General features: G+C 43.1%; 1 protein-coding gene across 1 annotated transcript in view; it reads right to left on the minus strand.

Annotated features, from left to right (window-relative positions):
- SLC12A8 (solute carrier family 12 member 8) overlaps positions 1-21,352 on the minus strand; it is a 138,603-nt gene that overhangs the window by 17,961 nt on the left and 99,290 nt on the right. Inside the window, 2 exon segments of the mRNA XM_046003791.1 lie at positions 6,742-7,387; positions 14,211-14,357. Coding sequence (XP_045859747.1) covers positions 6,742-7,387; positions 14,211-14,357 — 793 coding nt within the window.

Consider the following 21,352-nt stretch of genomic DNA (forward strand, 5'->3'; position numbering starts at 1 on the left):
TGGTTAAGTGTCTGACTTCAGCTCAGGTCAATCTTAGGGTCCTGGGGTCAAGTGTCATGTTGGGCTCACCACTCACTGGGGAGTCTGCCTGTCCCTCTGCCCCTCCCCCAACTCATGCACGCGCTCTCTCTTTCTCTCTCTCATTCTTTCTCTTTCTCTCCCTCTCAAATAAACAAAATTTTAAGGAAAAAATGATGGCAATGACTTTCAAAATAGGGGATACCAACAGAGACATACAAACATAAAAAAAAAAAAAATGACAGGCACCTGAGTGGCTCAGTCGGCTGAGCACTGGACTCCTAATTTTGGCTCAGGTCATGATCTCAGGGTCGTGAGATCCAGCCCTGAGTCAGGCTCCATGCTCAGCGTGGAGTCTGCTTGTCCCTCTTCCTCCCTTTCTGCCCCTCCCTCACTCTCATGCACACACTCATACTATCTCTTTCTCTCTCTCTCTCTTTCTCATAAATAAATAAATCTAAAAAAAAGCAAATGAAAATTCTACAGTTAGAACATCCAACAACAGAAACAAAATTTTACCATATGGGCTCAACAGCAGATTTGAGATGGCAGAAGAAAATATCGGTGATCTTGAAGATAGATCAGTAGAAATTATCCAGACTGAAGAACGGAGAGGAAAAGGTGGAAGAAAAAGGAACAGAGCTTCAGAGATCTGGGGGGCAATGTAAAGTACACCAATTAATGTTCAATTGGAGTCCACAGAGATGGGAGAAAAAGAGAAGAGCAGAAAAAATATTTGCAGAAATAATGGTCCCCAAATTTGATGAAAAACTTTAATCAACAGATCCAGAAGGAATGAATCCACTGGACATGCTTCCAGCAATGTGTACATATACCTGATTACCACAGATCTACTGTTTTTTATTTACATTTTTAAAAGATTATTTATTTTTTTGACAGGCAGAGATCATAAGTAGGCAGAGAGGCAGGCAGAGAGAGAGGAGGAAGAAGGCTCCCTGCAGAGCAGAGAGCCCTATCTGGGGTTAGATCCCAGGACCCCGGGATCATGACCTGAGCCGAAGGCAGAGGCTTTAACCCACTGAGCCACCCAGGCGCCCCTTTTATTTATAGTTTTGATAGCTTAAGAGATGTGCGATGATTTCTTTGAATTAATATGATGTTCTAGTTTATAGCAGATACTATCGCAAGCAGCATACACTTTGTTTAGTGGTTAAGAGCACAGAATCTAAAGTGAATTTGACCTGGTTTTAAATTCTGATGTCTCATATCCTGAGCAAATGTTTAACTTCTCTAAACCTCTGTTAAAAGATAGTAACAATGACTAAACTCTGAGTTTAGATGAGATAATCTGTTAAGTGCTTATCTTAGTGCCAAGAACAGGGGACATGCTCGAAAAATACTGGCTATTTTTAACTACCAACAATATCTGACACTTAACAATAAGTTTGTTGAATGAAGAATGAATGAGTCTGGGTATTGCTTTTTCAAGTGTAAACTGCATATTCATCTCTACACTTCTCTTCAGTAGAATCTGGATTTTGACCTTCCTATTTTTTAAAATAATATGCATTGGAAGGTATGCTTTTATCAGCTGTGCTTGTCAGAATAATTGTTTCCTTCTGTGACACTGTGTTGTACAAATGTTTTTTATTTCTATTTAATCAGATCCTCTTTGTCTTTGATGATGTCTTCAATAGTCAGAAATATCTCTCTTGCACAGCTGTTATAAATAAGGAATTTATGGCTATATAAGGTATAAAATATAGCCCTAGTTCATCTTTTTGATTCATTTGACTTCAACAATGTTTACTCAATAGTGATTTGATTCTTATTATTATATGATGTCTGGTTTGTCACAGATTAGGTTCTCATAATAAATAGTGTAACTCTTTCTATTGTACTTTATTGATCCATGTTTCATATTCTTAAGCTAATATTTTCTCAATTGCACATCAATTTAGCCTTTTCTGAGTGTTTGCTGCATGCTGTGTACTGTGTAGGAATACTGTGATGAATAAAAGGTGGAAAGGCATGGCTTATGACTGAAGAAAGGCCACAGTCTAGGGGTAAAGGAATGAAACTAGTATTTCTTTTCCTTAAGACAGACAGCAATGTAGACCTGACAACAAATGTGTAAACAAATTTGATCTAAATGTATAAAACAATGGGTTAATTATTTATCCTATTAGCATGGATCAAATGTTATGCTTGCACAGGAGAGGAAATCAGGAAAGCCTTGTCGAGGGGTATAAATGGGTATAAAAAGTCAGATGGATTTTAAACTATAAGTGGGAGCTTTCCAGATGTAGAAGCAGGAGGTGAGGCAACTGTGAAGACAGAACAGCATACACAAAGGCAGGAAGGAATAAAGAACAAGATGTGTTTAGGACACTAATCTAAGTGTAACTGGAAATACAGAGCATGGGCGTCATGAGAAAAGTGGCCAAAAAGGTAATATAGGGCAGGATTGTAAAGAACCTTGCAAATCACACCACAGATCTTGGACTTTAGATGGAAGAGATTAGATTTTACTGAAGGTTTTTAAGTAAGAGAGACATGATGAGGGTTTTATTTTAGAAAGACCATTCAGTGGACAATGAGAAAGAGAAATGGGATGTGGGAGAATCGGGAGGCAAGAGTCTGGTTTGCAGATTTAATAAGAGTCTAGGTCATGGATGGGAAGGTTCTGCACCAAGGTACAGACAGTGAGGATAGAAGAGAGGGAGTGGTCAACAGCTATGACATTTCTACAGCTGGGCAACTGGGCAGCGAGCACTTCATTGACTAAACATTGCAAACTGACCACATGTCTACCCTGAAAACCCACTAAGAAGACAGAAAAGGAATTAAACAGACACAAACCCACAAACATGAGGAGAACGAGAAAACACAAAAACAAGACTTAGAAAATGGAAAGGTGACAGAGGAATGGTAACAGAGTGAGCAGAGTAGAAGAGAATGAACTCGAGGAACTACAGAGAGGATACTGGCAAGGAGCAGCCCAATGCACCCTGGTAGACCCCAGCAAAGTTCAAGACCAGGCAGTGCCGTGTCCCTGGGAAGTGGTAAGGTGCAGAGGTTTGGCTGTGAGCCCATATCCGAAACAGCTGGACACCAAGAGCTTTTCTTCTGCCCACACAGCTAGGTAACAACTCCTTCTTTGCCTGACCCTTTCCTCTGAAGAAATAAAACCAGTGAGTGCCAGGACTTGGACACCAGGCACGGCAAAGAGTGGGCGAATGGAGCTAGAAACTAGGGAATTAAAAGAAAGTCTGTATCCTACACAGTAAGGTACCCCTAAGTCCCCTACCTCCCCCTGCTCCCTGAGTGCAAGCAGCCATCTGGGTGAGGCAAGAGATTAAAGGACCTTCCTCTGGAGGAACTAAAGAGTCCAGAGGAAAAACTCTAGAGAGCTACCTTTGGGGGGTCCTCCTATGAAAGAGCCAGCTTACTCCCTAATCACTCTACAGTGAGATGCCCCAATCAGCAAGCCCTGCCCAGTATGTGGGTCTTCTAAACAGCTTTTCAGTACTTAACTTTTAAGTAGGAAAAGAAATCGAAAGATCAACAGACATTTTAGTAAAGCCTCCAACATGAGAGAGAGAGAAAGACCAAGCCAAAGAATAAAGGATCTAGAGAACAAAGGTCAGTAAAAAGAGCAGGAAAAGACTAGAGGGAGAATAAGTACTATTACCAGAGAGATAATACAAGCCATTGTACTCATGCAGTAAGAATGAGATGATGCTCAAATTTTTAAAAAGGTGGTGGGTGGGGTGCCTGGTGACTCAGTCGGATAAGTGGTTAAGTCGGTTAAGCTCAGGTCATGATCTCAGGGTCTTGGGACCAAGCCCCACATTGGGCTCCACATTCGGTGGGGAGTCTGCTGGAGATTCTCTCTCACAACCCCTTCCCCCACTCATGCTCTCTCTCTCTCTCAAATAAATAAATAGATCTAAAAAACAACAAAAAAAGCTAAGGACAAATCAAGTTAAACCAAAAGCTCTTAGAAATTAAAACCATGGTAATTGTGGTATAGACTATTGCTACCCAATCTCCCCTTCTTCCTTAGGGGAAAAAACCCCACAGAATTTCATATGAAAGAGCAAAATGAGCAGGTAAAAACATATTTCCTAGCTTTCCGTCTGAGAATAACTGGAAAGGCTAGCAAAGTAAGTTCAGGGCTATACAGCAAGAACAACACTCAAAATTATAGTCAGAGCAGTCGGGGGGCACTACTGTGGCAGGGACCAAGGTCTAGACACTGAAGTCTGCTGATTCTGAACCTGATTCTGATTCTGAGAGCCCTGGACCCTGGAGCCAGGGATGCAGCATCCTGCAGCTACCATCAAGCTTTTAGAGAGTTCCTTGAAGTCCCCATTTACTCAGGTTTTAAGTTCCAATTCCAGGTATAAGTGGCTCGTTTGATTAGCAGAGCTTTGGCCTCGTGCTGAACTCTTAGCTGTCAGAGAGGCTGGAAAACTGAGCATCTGACATCTTCAGTTTTGAGTGTGAGAGCCCTGTTTTGCCTTTCCTCAAGACTTATAACACTGGAAATTCTTCAAACATAGGGAGGTCATTCAATGCTGAGTTGGGAAAAAAAAAGGCAAAATCTAGTATAATATTATATCCAAAAAATCTCTTATTCCCTGGATCTGACATTGAAGTGTGATAAAGAGAGAAATTCCAAGATAATAGTTTTGTAGCAGGCTTAGAGAACTCATAGTCTAGACTGGAACAGGATGAGTGCCATTAGACAAAGGGAAAAGAAGAAATGAGTATGTTAAATTTCTGAAGAATTTGAACACTTGGAAAATAATACTAAGAGGCATTTCATATATATGCTCAAGTGTTTAGAGAAAAATGATTTTACAGAAAACTAAGCAAATAAAGAACAAGGCAATTATTAACTTCAGGAAATAGAAAAAGTTGAAAAAAGGATGTAATATGGTATAATATATGGTTCAGAGATAAGCAATACTTAATCATGATAACATGAATACTAGCTATGAAGTTAATCTAAAAAGCTGTGATATAAATACACTTGGACACTGAATGAGAAGTCAGAGTGGCATAAATAAGTTAAAACTTCATCTATTGTAATAGGAAGTCAAAAGATGACAATGCAAATATATTATTTAGTAACATGAAGGTTAAAAGAAGACACAACTTTTCAGTTAAAAGGGGGACTGGGCACCTGGGTGACTCAGTCGGTTAAGCATCTGCCTTTGGCTTAGGTCATGATCCCAGGGTCCCAGGATCAAGTCACTCATTGGGCTCCCTGCTCAGAAGGGAGCCTGCTTCTCCCTCTCTCTGCTCCTCCCCCTGCTTGTTCTCTCTCACTCTAACAAATAAGTGAATAAAATCTTTAAAAAAGGGGGGGGGGTGGATTTTCTGGGAGTGGGACCAGGGAGCAGGGAAGGGTACAAGGAATGGTATAGAAGAGTGAGGACTATTATTTCTGATTATGTTACTTTTAAGACTTTTATTTTATTTTATTTTAATTTTTTAATAGACTATTTTAGAGAGAGAGAGTATATGCGTGTTTGTGTGTGTGCGCACACACAGGCACATGAGCTGGGGGAGGGTCAGAGGGAGAGAGAATCTCAAGAAGACTCCATGCAGCAACAAAACCCAATGTGGGGTTTGATCCCAAGACCCTGATCATGAGCTGAGCCCAAATCAAGAGTTGGATGCTCAACCGACTGAGCTACCCAGCTACCCCAATTAGGTTACTTTTAATTCCACTTGGCTTATTAAACTTTGATAAAAGTTTATTTTTTATCAAAGTTTATTACTTTGATAAAAATAAAATTAAAAATTTTAAATAATGCACCTATCATTAAAAACCTCCCACGAATTTGGAGGCAAAGAAGGAAAAGCAAGTGTACGGGAGAATATAAAGCATTTGTTTTTAGACATGTCTTTCTATGTCCCTCTGTCTCCCCCCTCTCTGCTCACACTTGTGAATATAGATCTCACGGGGCAGGGTAACAGAGAGAGAAGTAATGAGCTTCAAATTTAGGTGGACCTGGGTATGACATCCGGCTGTGCGAAGTCAGAGCTTAGAAACTTCTCTGTGACCTCACTGGGCCTCAGCGCCTTCATTTGTAGAATGGAAAAATGTCATACATATCACAGTACATGAAATAAAATAGGTAAAGCACCTAGAATGTGGAAGAATCAAAATCATGAATTCTTTCTCTCAGAATTTCTCATGCCCTGTAAGCCTCTCTTTGAGAGTCTTCTGTGTGCCTCCATGTTTGTAGACCTGAGAAAGCAAAGCAAAGCTGTGCTCCTTTAGCCGTCTTTTCTCCATCCCCTCTTGCCCAGTTTGGGAGATTCATCTTCCACAGACAAAAACCCACTAAGGCAGGCAGGTTGTTACATTTCCCCTTCTCTTGAAAGGAAGCATTGGTCTCACTTGTGTTGATACTGTATCATGGATGATTTTTGATTAAAATGATATAAATCTTCCATTATCAGCCATAGCTCCCAGCTCTGCCATGTAACAGTAGACAGAAATGTCTGTTTAAAATCAACTGTAACAGAGTAGAATTACAAATTCAGCTGCTGTTTTAATATAACTTTAAAAAATAAATATCTTCAAACTTTATTTAAAAAATAAATATCACACAAAATTAACAAGGATTTTATACTCAGCGATCGAGTGAATTGGCTAAGGGCATGGAAAGGGGTTGTGATGACCAGGCAGGTGAGGTCACCCCGAAAGAGGAGACCCTGATGGGATTTCAAGGCACTCACCTTCTCCAGCTGAGATAGGTTGGTCGCTTGGCTCAGGGACAAGTTGTTCAGCACGTGCTCCTCCAGGCAGAACCCCTTCACTCCTGGCATTCTGTTTGTTCCAGGAGGCCTCCTGGCCCTCCCAGGAGGCAGCAGGCAATCTATCAGAGCCCTCAGCAGGGAAGGAAGCTGGGGACTCAAGGTCCAAAAGGAAGCTATCTTGTAGGGTTTGCTTGGTGGCCTTCTTGCGTTTCCCCTTCTTCCTTTGTGGGATCCCATCACGGTCTCCCTGGCTCGGCTGGTTATTCTCAAGCTTCCTGGTTAGCTGGAGGAGCTGATCCATGTCTTTGGTGAACTCTAGCAGAGTGCCCTCAGGGAGGCTTCGGGCTGTGCCCTCAGAGCCATAGCTGGGAGCCTTCTCCAAGAGCAGGTGCTCGGAGCAGGGGAGAGATACTGTGCCCTCCCTGGGCACTGACTCAGGCACCGGGGGCAGGCTGCCGACAGCCATGGATAGGGAGAAGTAGGAATAGTCCACTGCAATATACGTCAGCATGAAATTGATGGTGACGATGGGGGCTAGTACATTCACCTGACCCACAAGGACAAAGGCCATGGTCACTAAGCTGGTCAAGAAGATGGCAGCTACAGGGGTTTTATTTGGCCCTTTCTGCAGAAACAAAAATAACATGCAGGACCATGAAATTTCAGAAGAAAATCACATTACGTGATAGAAATACAACTCATGATGGCTCAACCACTTCTACTAGGATTCTACCGATCAGTTAATAACTGATTGCCTGCAAATTTGGGATAATAATATTCAACTCATGGGGTTATTGTGAGGTGAGAGCTAATGAACATTAAATGCTCGACACAGCACTGACACACAGTTGGCCCCAACACACCACGATATTGGCTGTATTCATAACTATTAATATGGGGCACTAACATACAGAACTCAGACTTTCCAAATAGTTCTCCTTTTGTCTTACACTGGGTTTTAGCACCAGTCTTGGAAGTCAAAGTGGTGCAAAGTTCCCAGGTGACAATGGACAAAAGGACCTGAAGGGGAATGGCAGAGCCTGGAAGATGGGACAGAAGCTCTGGCAGCTGTGGTGGGGAAATTGTGAAACTAAACATACACATGCTCCCCCACACGCACTTACACACATCTGTTATTAATGGAGGTGGGTACGGGGGCCTGCAGGAGAACAGGAGTGGAAAACATGTGGTAACTCCATAGACTCTGTCGCTCCACAGAAACTACTGATCACAGTCCCTCACGTGGTTCTTGGGCCCAAAACAATGATCACTTCTGGGTCCTCATCTTCCTTGACCTAAGAACCACATTTACCCCAGCTGATTGCCCGTTGGTCTTTGAAAGGACTTTCTTTGCCTTTCTCCACCTGATTTGCCTCCCTCCTCATTATCCACTCTTTCTTAGTTTCCAGGCCTGTCTTCTCCACAGCTCTGAAATCTACACTGAAAGTAGCCCAGGGCAGGACGGGGGGGTGGAGTGCGGTGGGGGGAGATGGGAGTCACAGAGTGATGGGTATTAAGGGGAGCACGTGATGTAATGAGCACGGGGTGTTATATACAAATGAATCACTGAACTCTATCTCTACACTATATGTTCATACACTACACATTAATGGATTGAATTTTAAAATAAATAATTAAATAAAGTAGCCCAGGGCAGGACACCTGGATGGCTCAGTTCATGAAGCAGCTGACTCCTGAGTTCAGCTCAGGTCATGATCTCACGGGCTCAGCTCATGGAGCCTGGTTAGGATTCTCTCTCTCCCTCTGTCCCTCCCAGCCCCACTACCCCTGCTCCTACTCGTGCTCTCTCTCCCAGAAAAAAGAAAAAAGTAGTCCTGGTCTCCATCCTCAGGCCCTCTCTATGCTCTCTCTATATTCCCTTCACAGGTGATCCCAACCAGGCTCCTGACTTTATATACCGGCTTACCTCCCACATTGGAATCTCTAACCTGAAATGTTCTCCTGAAATCTAGACTTAAATATTCAACTGTCTACTTAACATTTCCAGTTGATGTCCAACAGGATCTCAAATGTTCTAAACCAAACTCCTCCTCCTCCCTCCCCCCCAATCTCCCACCCATCGAATCTACTTCTATAATCTCTGTGTCAGAAAACGGCAATTCCATCCTTCCGGCTGCTCGGGCAAGCAAAATTCTTTTTTTTTTTTAAGATTTTTATTTATTTATTTGACAGACAGGCAGAGAGGCAGACAGAGAGAGAGGAGGAAGCAGACTCCCTGCTGAGCAGAGAGCCCAATGCGGGGCTTGATCCCAGGACCTTGGGATCATGACCTGAGCTGAAGGCAGAGGCTTTAACCCACTGGGCAAGCAAAATTCTTGATGCCTTTCCTCATTGTCTCAATCTCCATCAGCAAATACTGTCAGCTTTACCCTCCGATATACACTGGATCTAACCACTGCCCCCACCTCTTTCACAGTCAACAGTCTGCAAGGGGAGGAGGGGCAGACCTGGAAGCCTCTTCCAGATCCGACCTGTAAACCCCCCACATGTGTTCCTCCAGGTGCATTCCCCCTTCCTGACCATCAGAATAAAGAGCAGCCTTCAAAGTCACAGGATGAAGACGGCAGAGTCATCAGCCTGAGTCTTCAAGGGTCAGAGCCCCTGCTGACCTGAAACGCCTGCCCAAGAGTTTCAGAGTAAAATTCTGGGAGGAAAAAATAAGAAGTAAAAATACACTTTCACTGACTTTGAGGATTACATTTTTTTGGGTAGATTTGCTACAGCTGTTTAACACACTCTAACAATAAAACTACTAAGAATAAAGTAAATCCTTAGAAACTGCAGAGAATTTAAAAGGAGGGTGTTAGGTAAGCTGAAGGAAATGCTAATGATCCATGCCAAGACGTTGACAAGGGCAGGTTGTGAAGTGTTAATAACGGTCAGACCTGAACTTTTGTGACCCAAAGACATCATGAAGAATGTAAGAATAAGCCACAGAAGGGGAAAAGGTATTTGCAACACATATAACTGACAAAGCGTAACCCAGAATATCGAAGAATCTTTACAAAATAATTAGAAGAAGAGAGAGAACCCACTAAAAAAAGCGAGCAGAAGAATGTCTATGAAACATACGAAAGGTACCCAAGCTCCTTAAGTAATCAAGGAAATGCAAATTAAAAGCACAGGGAGATTCCATTAAACACCCACCAGATCCACAAGAATTAAAAAGTATGATAATATCAAGCACTGGCACAAACACAGAGGGCTAGGAAGGCTTATCCACTGCTGATAGTGGTGTGAATTAGTACAAGTACTTTGGAAAAAGAGTTTGGTATTATCTAGTAAGTGCAAATATATGTACCTTATGGCTTAGCAATTCCAGTAATGGGTATATGGTCTGGAAGACCGCTACCTGCGAACCTGTCCACTAGTACAAGAATGTTCGCTGTACTGTCTTGTCTGTAGCAGCCCCCATTTGGAATGTCCAACAAGAGCAGAAGGGATAAATAAATTCTAGCAAATGAGGAAAAGCTATATAGGGATGATAATAGACAAGCTGCTGCTACAAGCGAAAATGTGGATGGATCTCATAACGCTGAGTGAAAGAGGCGTGCTGCATTTATATAAAGTTTAAAAACAGGCAAAATTAAACAATTCTGTTTCACGATGCATATGGAGGAGGCCAACCAGGGGTCAGCAAACTATGGCTCTGGGGCCATCTGGCCACCATCTGTTTACCCATGCCCACAGGCTAGGAATGGCTTTACATTTTCAAACAGTTGAGGGGAAAAAAAAATCAAAAGAAGAGGAATATTTTAAGACACACACAAAATTACATGAAATTCAAATTTCGGTATCCAGAGAAAAGTTTGACTGGAACACGCTACACTACCCCAACAGGTGTGTCTGTGTCTATGGCGACTTCTGAGATACAGCTGAAGGGTTGTGACAGAGACCACAGGGCCTGCAAAGTCTAAAATACTTACTGTTTGGCCCTTTCCAGAAAAATTGTGCCTACTCCTGAGGAAAGCCATAAAGAAAGCAAGGCAGTTATGATCACAGAAGTCGGGTCAGTGGCAACAGCTACCACAGTGGGAGGGACAAGGCTCAGACCAGAGAGGGCACGTGGAAGTGGCAGCCAGGGGCTGGGAGTTTCACTTCAGTTATTCCTTGAAGTGTTCACATTGCCTCTATGCTCTTTTCTGTATGCTGAATACCCCCCAAAAATTGGGGGGCTATGGGAGACACCTGGGTGGCTCTGTTGGTTAAGCATCTGCCTCCGGCTCAGGTCATGATCCAGGGTCCTGGGGATTGAGTCCTCATAGGGCTCTCTGCTTAGCTTGCTTCTCCCTCTGCCTTGTCCCTGCTCCTGTTCTCTCTCACTTGTTCTCTCTCTCTCCCAAATAAGTAAATAAAATCTTGTAGTTTCCGTGCCCACTGTGGAGCCTAAATTGGAGTTTGAACTCAGGACCCTGAGCTCAAGCCTAAACTGAGATCAAGAGTCAAAATGCTGGGGCATCTGGGTGGCTCAGTCATTAAGCGTCTGCCTTCGGCTCAGGTCATGATCCCAGGGTGCTGGGATCGAGCCCCACATTGGGCTCCCTGCTCGGCGGGAGCCTGCTTCTCCCTCTCCCACTGCCCCCTGCTTCTGTTCCCTCTCTCACTGTGTCTCTCTCTGTCAAATAAATAATAAATTTAAAAAATCTTAAAAAAAAAAAAGACTCAAACGTTTACCTGACAGAGCCACACAAGTGTCCCTCTTTCAAAAAAAAATTTTTTTTTAATATTTTATTTATTTGACAGAGAGAAATCACAACTAGGCAGAGAGGCAGTCAGAGAGAGAGGAGGAAGCAGGCTCCCTGTGGAGCAGGGAGCCCAATGCAGGGCTCGATCCCAGGACCCTGGGATCATGACCTGAGCCGAAGGCAGAGGCTTTAACCCACTGAGCCACCCAGGCGCCCCGCTCAAAAAAATTTTTAAAGTTTATTGTCTCTCCCATTAAAAAAGAAAATGTGCTAATAAAATCTAATCATGTGTAAAGGAGCTTTGCAGAGAAACAAATTTCAAAGTTAAAAGGCAAATGACAAACTAGAGAAAATATTTGTAATACATATCACAAAAGTTGCCCTCCCTAACAAAAGAAGAGCTTCTAGCATTTGAGAAGAAAAAGACCAAAAATCACAGGAAAAAAAATTTTTTTAAGATTTTTTTATTTATTTGACAGATCACAAGTAGGCAGAGAGGCAGGCAGAGAGAGAGAGGAGGAAGCAGGCTCCCTGCTGAGCAGAGAGCCCGATGTGGGACTTGATCCCAGGACCCTGAGATTATGACCTGAGCCGAAGGCAGAGGCTTAACCCACTGAGCCACCCAGGCGCCCCAGAAAAAAAAATTTAATTAAAAACTTAAAAAGTATACAAATATAAATGACTCTAAGAAACAACAATGTCCAAACTTGTTCCTATAAGAGTAATGCAAACCACAAGGATCCTGAGATGTCATCTCCCACTACACAACTGGAAAAAATTCACATCTGACAATGAACCCTGATTGCTAGTTAATGTGGGACCCAGGGCAAATGGTGGTCTACACACCCTATGTCTAAATATTCACAATTACAAACCAAGCTAACAAACTGTTAAAGCGAAGGTGTTCTATCTTCCTTCCTTGGCAAACACAGCTTCAGGACAACAGGGAAGGCCAGGTCCAAGGTTAGAATCTTCACATTCCTCAAAATTCCTCACTGGAAGAGGACCACTCACAGCCCTCTTCCCACCCTTCTCAGACCATACCATGGGAGCCTCACACCCACATGGGGACTGTGGCCTATTCCCTGGTCCTAGAAAGGACAGGCCCATGGAAGAGGCCCTTGCAGACCCTGGACATGGGTTGTGGAACATCTGGGCAGAGAATTCCGGGCAAAAGTGCAAATGATCCGGGTCAGCACACCTAGACCATCCAGAAGCGGGGCATGGGATCCGGGTGGACCTGTCCCCTTGTTCTCATGAACTTCTTATCCCAAGGACAAGAACAGAGTCCTAGAAAGCAGGGTGTTTGGGCCTGTGTCTAAGAGTGATGCCGACTGTCAGGACACAGGGACTGTTATACATTGCTGGTAGAAGCACAAAATGACACAAATCTGAGGAGAGGTGTTTGGCAATATCTATTAAAATTAAAAATGCATTTATCCTTTGCCACAGCAAATCCACTTATGAAACTTTATCCTGCAGATTTATCTGCCCATAAAATAATTACACATACAAAATTATTCCTTGCAATACTGTTTAGTGGAAGCCACACAAGGGTCGATCTATAGGAACAGGTTAAATAAACTACAGTAAATCACACACGATAGAAAAAGAATGAAAAAGTTCTCTCAACATTCATATGGAAAGATGATTTCCAAGCTCTATTAAATGAAGAAAAGCAAGGTATAGAACAATGTGTTAGAATACTATCTTTGTGTAAAAAAATAGAAGTATTCATAAAAAACTAATAAAAACAGCTACTGATAGTGTATGGGTACAGGTGAAGAGAGAGATAATGAAAGACTTATGAGAGGAGCAAAAATTCTCAATGTATACCTTTTATATCATTCTCAGTTTATACTATATTCTCACATTCTCAGCCCTGTGTATATACCACCTAATAAAAATACATGAAATTTAAGGAAAGGCATATACATAGAAGGTACAGACATGACAGTCAGAGCTCCAACCCAGCCCAGGCTGACTGACAAGTAAGGGGAGGGTGGTAAGGGAGGACTGGTGGCCCTAACAGAGAGGGATCTGGGGTGGAGAGGGGGTGGGGAGGGCCTCTGTGGTGCTCCAAGATAGAGATGAACTATATCTCATAAACCACATTATTGGGAAGTAGGGTTCTCTATCTATTTCTCTTTTTTCATGTTAGGTTTTAGGAATCTCTCATTCAATCACCCCGTGACTCAATCAGGCTACACTTGGGAGTTCAGATCATGAGGACCGATGGGGGCCCAGAGGCCCAAAGTGTGGGAAATCATCATACAGCAACCCCAAAGGGAAGGCGAATCTCAAGGGCAGAGTTAGAGCTGCAAGGTCCAACTCTCCCTCTCACCAAGAGATTTTTTTCTCCTATTCTGAACTTAAAGGATCCTGAATTTGTTTTTATTAAAGGATGTGACACTCCCTTTCCCTGCTGCTTAGGGTCCCAGATATCGGGATGACAGTTAGCCAACCCAGGGCTAATGGGTCCCTGTGGCTGTGACATTGATGTGCTTTGTCCACCTGGCCCCAGCTTCAGGTGGCCAGAGGACAGGGGTGAGAGAATGACGTTTGCATTCTCATTCTTCCCACTCTGGAGAACTTGACCACTGGCTCTAATAGGAGAGACTGAAGCAATGTGTTGGCCGATAATCAGGTATCATATATGGTAAATGTAGTATCATGCACAGCTAATGACAATCAAAAGTATAAATGTATGTTTGTACATTTCTTGAAAAAAGGGTCACTCACCCCTTGCCCCAGACAGGCCAGCGCAGGAATCACTTTCTCCTGGGCAATGCACTGCAGGATCCGGGGAGCTCCGTAGAGGCCTCCCATACAGGAGGCCAGGGATGAAATGTATAAGCCCAAAAGAAACAGGAAGCCCACCAGGGACACCTGTGTGAGGAAGCAGATTCATTACCCAATGCCAGAATCCTCCATCCCTTTCCATTCCCCCCGCCCCCACCTGTCTGCACCCCATCGATCATTAGTCCTCTAAAGTCAACCTCCCAGGTAGGTTTCCAACAGCCCCAGCCCCACCCCACTTCATTCATACCACCGCTGTACCAGTTCAGCCCACTGTCACCTCTTGTGTGGATGATACAGAGGGTCTCAAATTGAGCACACACAAGACTCATCTAGAGGGCTTGTTAAAGTATGGATTTCTGGTCCCCACCTCAGAGTTTCTGATTAGTTTCAGGTCTAGGGAAGGGCCCAAGTATTTGGATTTCCAACAAGCTCCCAGTTGATGCTGCATGGAGGGTCTGGGGAGCACTCTTTGAGGACCACTGGCCAACTGCAATGGGAATTGGCCTCCTGCTTCTAAGCTCCGCCCATTCTGAATTATCCGGAAGCCTTGGCCAGAGTGAGCTCTCCAAACTCAAACCTGATCATCATGCCACTGCCAAAATGAAAGGAGCAAGATGGTAGAGTAGTAGGAGACTGAGATATCATCAGGTCCCGGGAGTTGATAGTTATCAAACCATTCTGAACACCTACAAACTCAACAGGAAATAAAAGAGAAGAAGAGCAGTAATTCTAGGAACAGAAAATCGACCACTTTCCAGAAGGTAGGACGTGCAGAGAAGTGAATCCGAAGCCATGGGAAGATTGACCACAGTGGGGGAGGGGCTGACTCCCAGCAAATGAGAGAGCAATGGAGCACAAAATAGGAACTTTTAGAAATCTGCTCCACTGAGGGACGTCACTCCAGAGGTTAAGCAGGGGGTGGGGGGGTGGTAGGAGGGGTGGTGAGGCCTCCACAGGGACAGTGTGGTCTCAGGACCTGGAGGGACACAAAAAGACCAGGGGTGTCTAAGTGTGGCAGAACTCCCAGGTATCAGAGCAGGGAATCCAGCTACAGAGACAGAGCCGAGGAGGGGACTCTCAGCTCGGGGTTACCTAAAACCATGATCCGGTGCACAGTCAGACCACTGCTCTTCAAGCAGGGACCCCGCAAGTGGCCGATCTGGAGAGACCACCCCTCCTTCCTCCTCCAGGAGGAGTGGCACAGGAATGCATGGCAGGAATCTGTTGGGTTTGGAGACTCCAAATGGGGTCATGCGCGAGAGACAGAAATGCTCGGTCACAGGCTGGGTGATCTCCAGCCTGATCACATTCTTTCCTCTTTTTTCCCCCTTTTTTTCAACCAACTTCCTATCTTAACAATTCATGTTTTAGAGTCTTTTTTAATTTTCATTTTAACAGCCATATTCCATCCCTTCACCATGTTTACCCTTATTTTTGTATATACATAAGTTTTTCTTTCTTTAACATTTTGGGAGGCAGTTTCTTCTAACAGACCAAAATATACCCAAAATCAAGTGTGTGCCTCTGTTCTATTCACCAGTCTAATATATATATGTATATATAATTTTTCTTTTCCCCCCCTTTTTCTCCCCCTCTCCCCCCCCACCCCCAGTTTTGGGTCTCTTCTGATTTGGTTAGTGTATATTTTTCTGTGGTCTTTCCTACCCTTTTAGTATTTTGTTCTCTCATTCATCTATTCTTATCTGGATTAAATGACAAGGTGGAAAAACTCACCACAAAAAAAAGAAAGAAAAGAAAAGAAAAAAAAAGAGGCAGTACCGATGGCTAGGGGCCTAATCAATACAGATATTAGTAGTATGTCAGAACTAGAGTTCAGAATGTTGATTCTCAAGGTGCTAGATGGGCTCAAAAAAAAGCATAGAAGATATTAGAGAATCCCTTTCTAGAGAAATAAAAGAACTAAAATATAACCGATTTGAAATTTTAAAAAAGCGATTAATGAGGTAAATAAAAAGTGGAGACTCTTACTGCTAGGCTAAATGACACAGAAGAGAGAATTAGTGATATAGAAGACCAAATGATAGAGAGTAAAGAAGCAGAGCAAAAGAGAGATAAACAACTACTGGACCATGAGGGGAGAATTTGAGAGATAAGTGATACCATAAGACAAAACAATATTAGAATAATTGCGATGTCAGAAGAAAGAGAGAGAGGGGTAGAAGGTATATTGGAGCAGATTATAGCAGAGAATTTCCTTCATTTGACAGAAGGAACAAGCATCAAAAACCAGGGGGCACAGAGAACCCCCACTCAAAATCAATAAAAATAGGTCCACACCCCATCATCTAATAGTAAAACCTACGAGTTTCAGTGACAAAGAGAAAATCCTGAAAGCAGCTTGGGACAAGAGGTCTGTAACATACAATGGTAGAAAATATTGGCAGCAGACCTATCCACAGAGACCTGGCAGGCCAGAAAGGACTGGTATGATATATTCAGAGCACTAAACGAGAAAACTATGCAGTCAAGAATAATATATCCAGCTAGGCTGTCACTGAAAATAGAAGGAGAAATAAAAAGCTTCCAGGACAAACAAAAATTAAAAGATTTTGTAAACACCAGACCAACCCTTCAGGAAATATTGAAAGAGGTCCTCTAAGCAAAGAGAGAGCCTAAAAGTAACTGACCAGAAAGGAACTGAGACAATATACAGTAACAGTCACCTTATAGGCAATACCATGGCACTAAATTCATATCTTTCAATAGTTACTGTGAATGTAAATGGGCTAAATGCCCCAATCAAAAGACACAGGGTATCAGAATGGATAAAAAAAACAAGACCCATTGATATGCTCTCTACAAGAAACTCATTTTAGACCCAAAAACACCTCTAGATTTAAAGTGAGGGGGTGAAAAACAATTTACCATGCTAATGGACATCAAAAGAAAGCTGAAGTGGCAATCCTTATAACAGATAAATTAGATTTTAAATGAAAGACTATAATAAGAGATGAAGAAGGACATCTTTGTCTGTCCAACAAATATCTCTGCCCCTAACATGGGAGCAGCCAATTATATAAGCCAATTAATAACAAAATCAAAGAAACACATTGACAATGATACAAAAATAGTAGGGGACTTTAACATCCTCCTCACTAAAATGGACAGATCATCTAAGCAAAAGATCAACAAGGAAATAAAGGCTTTAAATGACACACTGGACCAGATGGACATCACAGATCTATTTAGACATCACAGATATATTTAGAATATTCCATCCCAAACAACAGAATACATATTCTTCTCTAGTGCTCATGGAACATTCTCCAGAATAGATCACATCTTGAGTCACAAATCAGATCTCAACCAGTACCAAAAGATTGGGATCATTCCCTGCATATTTTCAGACCACAATGCTTTGAAACTAGAACTCAATCACAAGAGGAAAGTTGTAAAGAACTCAAATACATAGAGGTTAAAGAACATCCTACTAAAGAATGAATGGATCAACCAGGAAATTAAAGAAGAATTTAAAAAATTCATGGAAACAAATGAAAATGAAAACACAACTGTTCAAAATCTTTGGGATGCAGCAAAGGCGGTCCTGAGAGGAAAGTATATAGCAATACATTAATAAAAAAAAGAATAAGAACCACATGATACTCTAAATAGATACTGAAAAAGCATTTGACAAAGTACAGCATACTTTCTTGATCAAAACTCTTCACAGTGTAGGGATAGAGGGTACATACCTCAATATCATCAAAGCCGTCTATGAAAAACCCACAGTGAGTATCATTCTTAATGGGGAAAAACTGAGAGCTTTTCCCCTAGGGTCAGGAACACAGCAGGGATGTCCACTATCACCACTGCTATTCAACATAGTACTAGAAGTCCTAGCTTTAGCAATCAGACAACAAAAAGAAACAAAAGGCATTCAACTATCACTCTTCCCAGATGATATGATACTTTATGTGGGAAAACCCAAAAGACTCCATTCCAAAACTGCTAGAACTCATACAGAAATTCAGTAAAGTGTCAGGATATACAATCAGTGCACAGAACTCAGTTGCATTTCTATACACCAACAGCAAGACAGAAGAAAAAGAAATTAAGGAGTCGATCCCATTTACAATTGCACCCAAAACCTAGGAATAAACCTAACAAATGAGGGAAAGAATCTGTACTCAGAAAACTACAAAGTACTCGTGAAAGAAATTGAGGAACACACAAAGAAATGGAAAAATGTTTCATGCTCATGGATTGGAAGAATAAATATTGTGAAAATGTCTATGCTACCCAAAGCAATCTACACATTTAATGCAATCCCTATCAAAATACCATCAAATGGAACAAATAATCTTTATGTAGAACCAGAAAAGACCCCAAATAGCCAGAGGAATGTTGAAACAGAAAGCCAAAGCTGGTGGCATCACAATTCCAGACTTCAAGCTCTATTACAAAGCTGTAATCATCAAGACAGCATGGTACTGGCACAAAAAAAGACACATAGATCAATGGAACAGAATAGAGAGCCCAGAAATGGACCCTCAACTCTATGGTCTTCAACAAATGGTGTTGGGAAAGTTGGACAGCCACATGCAGAAGAATGAAATGGAACCATTTCCTTACACCACACACACACACACACACACAAACAGACTCAAAATGGATGAAAGACCTGAATATGAGACAGAAATCCATCAAAGTCCTTGAAGAGAACACAGGCAGTAACCTCTTCCACCTCAGCCACAGCAACTTCTTCCTAGAAACATTGCCAAAGGCAAGGGAAGCAAGGGCAAAAATGAACTATTGGGACTTGATCAAGATCAAAAGCTTTTGCAAAGCAAAGGAAACAGTCAACAAAACCGAAAGACAACTGACAGAATGGGAGAAGATATTCACAAATGACATATCAGATAAAGGGCTAGTATCCAAAATCTATAAAGAACTTATCAAATTCAACACCCAAAGAACAAATAATCCAAGACATGGGCAGAGGACATGAACAGACATTTCTGCAAAGAAGACATCCAGATGGCCGACAGACACATGAAAAAGTGCTCCACACCACTCGGCATCAGGGAAATACAAACCAAAACCACAATGAGATACCACCTCACACCAGTCAGAATGGCTAAAATCAACAGGTCAGGAAACGACAGATGTTGGCGAGGATGTGGAGAAAGGGGAACCCTCCTATACTGTTGGTGGGAATGCAAGCTGGTGCAGCCACTCTGGAAAACAGTATGGAGGTTCCTCAAAAAGTTGAAAATAGAGCTACCCTATGACCCAGCAATTGCACTACTGGGTATTTACCCTAAAGATACAAATGTAGTGATCCGAAGGGGCACGTGCACCTGAATGTTTATAGCAGCAATGTCCACAATAGCCAAACTATGAAAAGGACCTAGATGTCCATCAACAGATGAATGGATAAAGAAGATGTGGTATATATATACAAAGGAATACTATGCAGGCATCAATAGAAACAAAATCTTGCCATTTGCAATGATGTGGATAGAACGTAGAGGATATCATGCTAAGTGAAATAAGTCAATCAGAGAAAGACAATTATCATATGATATCTCTGATCCTATGGAATTTGAGAGGTAGGGCAGGGGATTGTGAGGGGTAGGGAGGGAAAAAATGAAACAAGATGGGATTGGGAGGGAGACAAACCATAAGAGACTCTTAATCTCATGAAACAAACTGAGGGTTGCTGTGGGCTGGGGGAGGGGGTTATGGATAGGCTGGTTGGGTTATGGACACTGGGGAGGGTATGTGCTATGGTTAGTGCTGTGAAGTGTGTAAGCCTGATGATTCACAAACCTGTACCCCGGGGGCAAATATTACATTATATGTTAATTTTAAAAAATGCAAAGAAAAGATCTAACAATGCCTCCCCACCACTCTGGCATCTTCAACCCTTTCTGGTCTGTGACCTCTGTAGCCCCAGACCCCCCACACTCAGACTCTCTGTCAGCATGCTTCCCTGCCTGCAGCCATCCTCTGTCCACACCTCATCTCCTCATTGTCTGTCTCTTACATCCAGGTGTTCTTCAAGACTCAGCCCAGTTTTCTCCTCCTGCATGAGATTCTCCCCAGCCCCTCACAGCAGGGGCTGCTCCTTAGGGCCTGCAGCACCTTAGCCCAAGGCTGGGGGACACCCAGCACACTGTATCATCTAGTGGCCCCAGAGGCCTCATCTCTGCAGGGCTCCTGTCTTGTTCATCCTGGTATATTTGGTGCCAAAACAGAGCCATAAATGCTGAAGGGATGAAGGAATGGGCTCCATGACCCATGTGGCCCACAAGTCACTAATAGAGTAAGAGGGGATGCAGTTGTTCTGCTTGGTGTAGACTTGCAAATGTCAGCACGGCTGGCCATGCAGCTGGGCCAGAAGCTATGGGTCTGGAACCTGCCCCACTCTCCTGAGCCGGCCCTCCTCTGTATCCACCGGGAAGTCTCCCTGCTTTCTGGTTATTTGAGGTCCCTTCTCCATTCTACTTGACTGTAGGCATGGTGGCCTAAGGCTCCTTTGTCCAACTATCACAGATGGGTTTGCCCTAATTTGCATGGTCCGGTCACACCCCTCATGATGAAGCTTCTCCACCTCACTTTTTATGTTTAGCCATCACTGCTTTAGCCATCGCTGGGTCAGTGGCACCGAGCTACATGGAACACCAGTGAATGTCCCTGTTTTCTTCAATGTCACCAGCATACTCCCCACCTGTGTTGTAGCCCATGACATGAGGGGGTTCTCCTGCAGGGCAGCATAAGCTCCTGTGTCTCATGCCCCCTGCCCTTGCCCCATCACCCCCAAACAGTCTGGCAGACGGGCTCCACACGTGCCCATGGAATTCATGAGGCTTTGAGACTCATGCCCTGGATGCCTCACAAAATTGTTAGATGGGAATGCCTGGGTGGCTCAGTTGTTAAGCATCTGCCTTCGGCTCAGGCCATGATCCAGGGTCCTGAGATCGAGACCTACATCAGGCTCCCGGTTCTGCGGGGCACCTGCTTCTTCCTCTCCCTCTCGCCCTGCTTGTGTTCCCTCTCTCCCTCTCTCTCTCTGTCAAATAAATAAATACAACCTTAAAAAAAAATCGTTAGCTAAA

Source organism: Meles meles, chromosome 4 (assembly GCF_922984935.1).
Source record: "Meles meles chromosome 4, mMelMel3.1 paternal haplotype, whole genome shotgun sequence".
In the NCBI taxonomy this organism is placed as follows: Eukaryota; Metazoa; Chordata; class Mammalia; order Carnivora; family Mustelidae; genus Meles; species Meles meles.